Genomic DNA, 6,408 nt, shown 5'->3' on the forward strand with positions numbered 1-6,408 from the left:
TGCCGCGCTCCCACAATGCATTGCGGCGTGACGTCAACTCCAAAGCCCTATAGAACATGTTCTTTTTCATTGTCAAAATTATCAGGAATAAAGAAGAAAACGGATTCAAAACCTGTGGAACCTGCCAAAAAACAAGTTTTACTGCAAAGGATTTCTAGATGTGAAGGTTTTGTGGCTTTTTTCAGTTTCTAAAACAAACTCATTTGTACAGAAGGATATGAGGATGTATATGTCCGGTGGTGGGTTTTTTTCTTCTTGATTTAATGTATTCATTTATCTCTTCACTTAATCTTTCTTTATGTTTTTTTTTTTTGATTTGGCATGAGCGATTTCCGGTCCTCACTCCAAGCCAGTTGGTGGCGGTAATGCACCACATGTTCTATCACAGCTGCGTCCGAGAGGACAGGAAACGTCTGTATGCGTCTGCAAACCAGGTAACTACACTCAGCTGAGCCTCTCTGCTAGTCGTTATTAGTTGGAGGGTTTTGCGTCACTTTCTCTCGGCTTGATAAAGGGCTGTATAGAAATCTCTGGTACGTAACACGTAACGTCATTTTTAGGGAGCGTCGCAGAGAAGTGAGGCTGTTTCTTTGTTTTTGTCGAGTTTTGATTGAAGACATGTTTCCAGTCCGTTTTTTACTCGTTTGTTTTTTCATTAATAACTTTACATTATCACAGAGAACAAGAAGGCGCTTTGTTTGTCACATTCACCTTATGTCTGTGAAGGTTCTCAGTCATCCAGGTCATCGTAGTCAAAGGAGCTTGCAAAGAAAAGCGTCTGGACTTCTTTAAGTTACTTGAAGACGTTTCACCTCTCATCCGAGAAGCTTCTTCAGTTCTAAGGTCAAATGGTGGAGAGTCCCAGATATAAACCTAGTGGGAGTGACCCCCCACAGAGGGACAAAGGACCCCCTGATGATCCTCTAATCACCTGAGCCAAGGTGTGAAACTGGGTGTGGGCCCCAATCAGCCAGTTTCGGGTGAGTTCATTGTGAAACCTGGCCCCACCTTATCATGTGATTTCCTGAGGTCAGATGGCCCAGGATGTGAGTGGGCGTTAAGGCGTCTGGGAAGGATCTCAAAACTGGATTATAGATGGCAGAGAGTTGGTGTCGTAAGCCCCGCCTCTGTTCAAAGATGGTCACTCACAGTGGACATAGATGCTTCTTTCACTCCTCTTTCAAACCATCTGTCCTCTCTGCCCAAAATGTGAACATTGGCATCCTCGAAAGAGTGTCCTTTATCCTTAAGATGCAGATGGACTGCTGAGTCTTGTCCTGTGGAGGTGGCTCTTCTATGTTGTGCCATACGCTTGTGAAGTGGCAGCCACTTGGCAGCCACAGTGATAAATGACTGAGATGGCTGCAGCTGTACGTGTGAGGTACCTACATGTTTCAAGATGAATTTGCAGAGATGTCATGTTTGGTGCTTACAGACATCACACTGCATTTTGTGATTTCGTAGCTATTGTTGTGATATTTCGGAGCTTCCCATGATCACCGTGACAGTCATTCATTTTAACATAACCTTTCTATTCCTTTCAGGGATCCTCATTTTTTTGGTGAGGAAGATCAGCAGCTGTGTCGACAGGCAACAGGTAACGGCAAGCTTTTCTGTTAGTACTGTAGACCTTGGTCTGGTGCTCTTTTTTAGTTTAACACAGTATTTTCATTTGCCGAAGTGTAAAAAGCTTGTTCCAGGAGAAACAAACTTTAGTGAGTTCTGCAAAATGATTCCCACCATTGCACACTCTGTCAGCCTCCAGTGTGCCCTTTTTTTGTCCTTTAACTGAAGAAAGTCGGTAGTCAGAACATATGAGATAAGTGAGATCCTCATTTTGCCTGCTTATTTCAAGATACAACATTTTCACAAACTGCTGTAGGATAACCTTGCTATTTGTCTTTTCCAACACTTCTACATTCATCCATATTTCCTTGTCTGCTTCTTTCCAGGTGAAAAGTACCTGAAATGGGTGAAAGATTTTGTTTCCAAAAACAAAAGCATGTGCGTTCACCTGAAGAAGCCAAGTGGTGCTGACCTGTGGATAGAAGAGCTTGAGAACACCAAATACAACGGGGATGATGATGAAGTTAACGCCTGGGGAAAATTCTACCTTCCCGAGATTGTAAAAATGCAGGTTATTGGTGTGGTAAAGGGCACCTCATGTCCATGTGACGAGCTTGTGCTGATGACGTGTGAGGACAAAAAGCTGTACGGCTATGACGGAGAGGAGCTGCATCTGGTGGCTTCCAGTTTCCTGGAACTATGTGACAAAACGATAGAGTATCCAGCATCCAAGCGCTACTACAATGGAGAGGCCTTCAAAGATATGGTGAGAAGTTAGACTGCTAAGAATAAGACTGGGGATGCCTAGTGTTAGAGATCAATCACCTGAGCTTTTCTTTGTATTGTTGTGTGTTCTGTTTAGACTGAGGAGGACTGGAAAAAAGTTAAGATGAGTGATGTGGGGAGGAAACTGCAGGAAGAACATAAAAAGCTGGTAAATGAAACCCAGTCAGCGTTCGTCAGCCTAATATCATAGGTGGGTATTGGAGCTGAGTATCATCACTGATTTCTAGAACCTGTTCAATTCCAATTCACAAGGTCCCAATTAGATTCCATTTAATTCTTACTCAGAGAGTCAGAAACATTATAATTCTGATCATTTATCAGTACTGACACTTGTGAAACTTCATCAGAGGTGTGAGCATCACAGCAGATGCTTTTGTGTCAAAGTAACTGAGGATAAAACACAAAACCATGAAGCAGATTTTCCTGGCCTAGCTTTTTACAGTAGATAACCTTAAAAATATTATTCTGCAGTAGAACAAAAGCAGACGAGAACCACGACTCAACAAATGTACATTGGCTGATGCTGCTGAAGTGATTCAGAGGTTTTAATAAGAGGTTTTAATAGAGACACAGCAGAGCATTTTGCAGTTTCACTTAATTTGAAAAAAATACATAAAATTTGGTATTGAACAGCAGAAATGAGGCTGTCTTGTCGGAAGTCATTAAAAAAAATGGCTGTAAACAACGGTAGACTGCTTCATAACAAGCAAGCGAATAATGCCAAAAACAGAGATTTGAGATGGGAAACGGTGTTCTTAAAGTACACTGAGAGAGGCAGAGAGCTGTGCTGTGTTGTTTTTCTGTGTGTGTTTTAATGGTGGTGGAAGCAAACCAGCAAAAGTAAGAGGGAATTCATGACAATGTTTATGTCAAGCGAAATGTGTCTTCTTTTGCTGCTGGTTTGGTTAGAGAGAGACAAAACGTGCAGCTTCAGGATCTGAGCAGCTTTCAGCACCAACGGCATCACAGCTCAGACTTGGATTCAGGATTAAGCCCTTTATGTTTGACTGTAGTGATTGTAGCTCTGTCCTTGTTATTAATCGCTTTAGTCAAACACAGCTATTGTTTGCTGGGATGTGTATATCCTTGACAGTTTGTATCTCAGAGTTATCAAAGACACTGTGGATAATCATCAAGAGATTGTTGTCCTCTTAATAATGACCTATTTGATTGTTTGTTTCTTCTTCTTCTTACAGATTCTGGTATTTGGCCAAAAGAGAGCTTCACAATTCTTGGCTTCACCTGTGGTAGAAAAATGACTGAAGTTATGCAACACTCTCTAAAATTAAAGCTATGCAACGCTTTAACATGAATGGCGAAGGAGTGCATCTCTTTCACTGTCTCTTCCTGTCCTCTTCTCAGTCTTTGTTGTGGCACCTCTGCTATGTGTTATAGAAAGCACTTGGAATCATGTTCAATACAAAAACACCAAACTCGTGGGATTGCCCTAGCAAGCAGTTGGTAAAAACTAATTAAAACTGATATATATCAGCTTCACTTTCTAGCTGCAAAAGCACGTTTCTGCAAAAGCATGCAGTTTCCTGTCAGCACTTTTTGGCACAGAGTGTACTCAGAGTTAGGCCTTTCTTATATAAAGCAATATAATCAGCATATAAACATTTAAGATGATAAATTTAAAGCTCAACAGTAACTGCTATAAATATTATAACTACACATGTAGTGCTTTTGCTTAAGTAAATTATAGTTGGGATCATAATAAGAAAACATGTGTTTTTATTTTCTGTGTACCCTGGGTACAGACCAGTATAAATATGGGATTCTTCCCAATAAATGCTGTCTGATAATGCTTCATATTGCATTAAACACTAGATATGTAAGCAAACAAACAAAAACCCATAGAAGCCAGTTTTAATTATTAAATGTGACAATTACATGGAGATGGAAAGTAAACATGCTTATACACGTCTCTGTGATTACAGAAAATCCACACAGATGCTGTCAGAGCAGAGAATCTTTGATTTATCAGAATGATGAATGCAAATGATTTCATGAAATCTCACTCTTGTTCTGGGTTGTAAAATTCACCTGTCCAGTTAAACCGAATCCTTTGCAACACGGTTCTAAGAACCCTACCAACCTCATCCTCAGCTCTCTGCCTGTTGTCCTTTTCAGCTGAGTATTCATCCACATGTGTTTCAACTTCTCTCTCATTTTCAAGCAAATTGCTCAGGCTCTCAGCTTCAGCACAGTTACCATATGGCCACTCTCTGAGGTCTTCTGTGTTCAAGCCAAACAAATTCTTACATGATCTGCAAGGCTTCATTCTGGCACCATCACGGAGACAAAAAGCCTCACACCTGATATTTCCAGGTACTTCAATTGTTCCATCAAAGTAATCTTTCTGGACTGTGTTTGGATAATAGGTCATCACCGCACCAGATACATATTTATGCCATTTGCTAAGACAGGAGGCAGCAATCATAATTTTCCCAGCGTTAGGACCTTTGGTGGACATGGAGACTCCGCAGTACCTTTCTGATTTGTTGGTTTGGGATTTTTGAGAAATGCAGATGGTGGACGAGACGAAAGCTGTTTTTTTATTATTCTCTTCTAAGTCCAAGTCTGTGAGGAGATCTTGCAGACTCTGCTTTATTTGCTCTTCATTCTCTGAGTTATTTTGCAGGACGATCTGAAAACAGTTACAGATCTGGTCAAAGTGTTGCACCTGATTATATAGTTGTTTTTCATAGAAAGTTGATCAACATGTTTGTTTCGCTGCTTGACTTATTTAACTATGCAGGACCATTGGATGCTTTTGATTTAGACATTTTAAGATAGGGGGTGAAACAAGTCACAAAAATCTATTTAATTTTAAATCAATAAGCAAAAATCCATCTTTGTTCTCACTAATTTATAATTAAATTTGCTAATTGACCTTTTTTTTTCTATTTTGCTATGCCGGGCTGTCAAAACACGCTGAATTTAGAGTCTTTGAGCTTAACAGATCCAGCAGCTACACAGTGACAGCATCATATACGCCTTGAAGACTGTAAGCATCTCCAATAATGAGTCTGTTAGACATTATTTAGAACTAACAAATTCTGAAGCAAGTCTCCAGCTCTCCTGCAGTCTCTGTGTTTGGTGGAGAAGTATAGCTAGAAGCATATGTTGAAGTATAAGGTACAGTATGGATTTTCTTTGGATTTCTCAGTAAAAAAGCACTTTGCATTATACTTTCCTAAAAACTGGAAGTTTGTCAGATTGACTGAAAATGTGAGAAGAGTTATCTTACCATGTCGAGCACACAGGAGAAGGGACTTCGCCTGGGAAGCTGAGTCGAATACAACTTAAAAGGCCTGGGATATCTTCTCATTAAAGAACCCAAAACAAAAGGATTAGGGAAGATTTCTTCTGGAGAAAAGGGGATGTTGTTGATTTTGCCCAGAAACAACATGCTGTGAAGGATCTGTTGAGTGAAAACATATTTGCTTATTGTTAGTAGTGATAAACAGGACTGTCTTAAAAGTGTCAAAGGTAACACACCTCATCCACCAAGTGTTGACTTCCCGGAGTCATGTAAGAGCCCCGAACCATCCTCTTGGTAATCTTGTAGGCATTAGTTTTGAACCTCCTTTGAGAAATTGTTGTCTTCTAAAATGATAATGATCGAGCAGTTAGGGATTTAAAGACACAGGAGATCTGATAACTTTGGCTACAGCAGAGTCTGCAGACATACCTATTTTGCTCTTTGCCTATTTTAAACATGAGAGAAAACATAGTTAGTGAAATGTTGATAACATACAATGACTATCATTGGTGGCTGAAAAGATGCCAGGTAACAAGTGAAAAGCTGCTACTTACCATCGCCACAGTCTAAGAATGAAACAGGAAACACTGAGCGAGTTGCCTCCATCTTAAAGCTGTTGATCATGTGATTTAAAGGAAAGCCACACCCAGCTCTTTCCTGGAATTTTACTCGACTGTAGAAAACTGCTCCATTTGCCCCGCCCACCCATGATCTTTAATATCTGCCAAAAACAACCTTTTGGTTGTCAGTAACCAGCCGATCGTTTTCGCGATTAAAAAGTGGCTTTT

The 6,408-nt window shown here is 40.3% G+C and overlaps 1 protein-coding gene across 1 annotated transcript; it reads right to left on the bottom strand.

Annotated features, from left to right (window-relative positions):
• Positions 1 to 4,204: 4,204 nt before the first annotated feature.
• Positions 4,205 to 6,329, bottom strand: LOC146577074 (uncharacterized). Its single transcript, XM_085267621.1, has 4 exons — positions 6,267 to 6,329; positions 5,857 to 5,964; positions 5,606 to 5,779; positions 4,205 to 5,002 (listed from the first exon to the last, which is right to left on the bottom strand). Exons 1-4 carry the CDS (start codon positions 6,327 to 6,329, stop codon positions 4,370 to 4,372), a joined length of 978 nt encoding a protein of 325 aa, XP_085123747.1. The 3' UTR covers positions 4,205 to 4,369.
• Positions 6,330 to 6,408: the final 79 nt, after the last annotated feature.

The sequence above is a fragment of the Mchenga conophoros genome, linkage group LG3 (genome assembly GCF_057382185.1).
Source record: "Mchenga conophoros isolate Kocher_MC1m ecotype Shallow Benthic linkage group LG3, M_conophoros_male_GT1.1, whole genome shotgun sequence".
In the NCBI taxonomy this organism is placed as follows: Eukaryota; Metazoa; Chordata; class Actinopteri; order Cichliformes; family Cichlidae; genus Mchenga; species Mchenga conophoros.

What these genes read in the sequence shown, in the direction of transcription:
- LOC146577074 (XM_085267621.1), bottom strand. Translation starts at nt 6,329, where the DNA reads ATGGGTGGGCGGGGCAAATGGAGCAGTTTTCTACAGTCGAGTAAAATT. An exon ending in GTCAACACTTGGTGGATGAG is followed by an intron (nt 5,780 to 5,856) that starts GTGTGTTACCTT and finishes TTCACTCAACAG; the next exon opens with ATCCTTCACAGCATGTTGTT. An exon ending in TCTCCTGTGTGCTCGACATG is followed by an intron (nt 5,003 to 5,605) that starts GTAAGATAACTC and finishes AACTGTTTTCAG; the next exon opens with ATCGTCCTGCAAAATAACTC.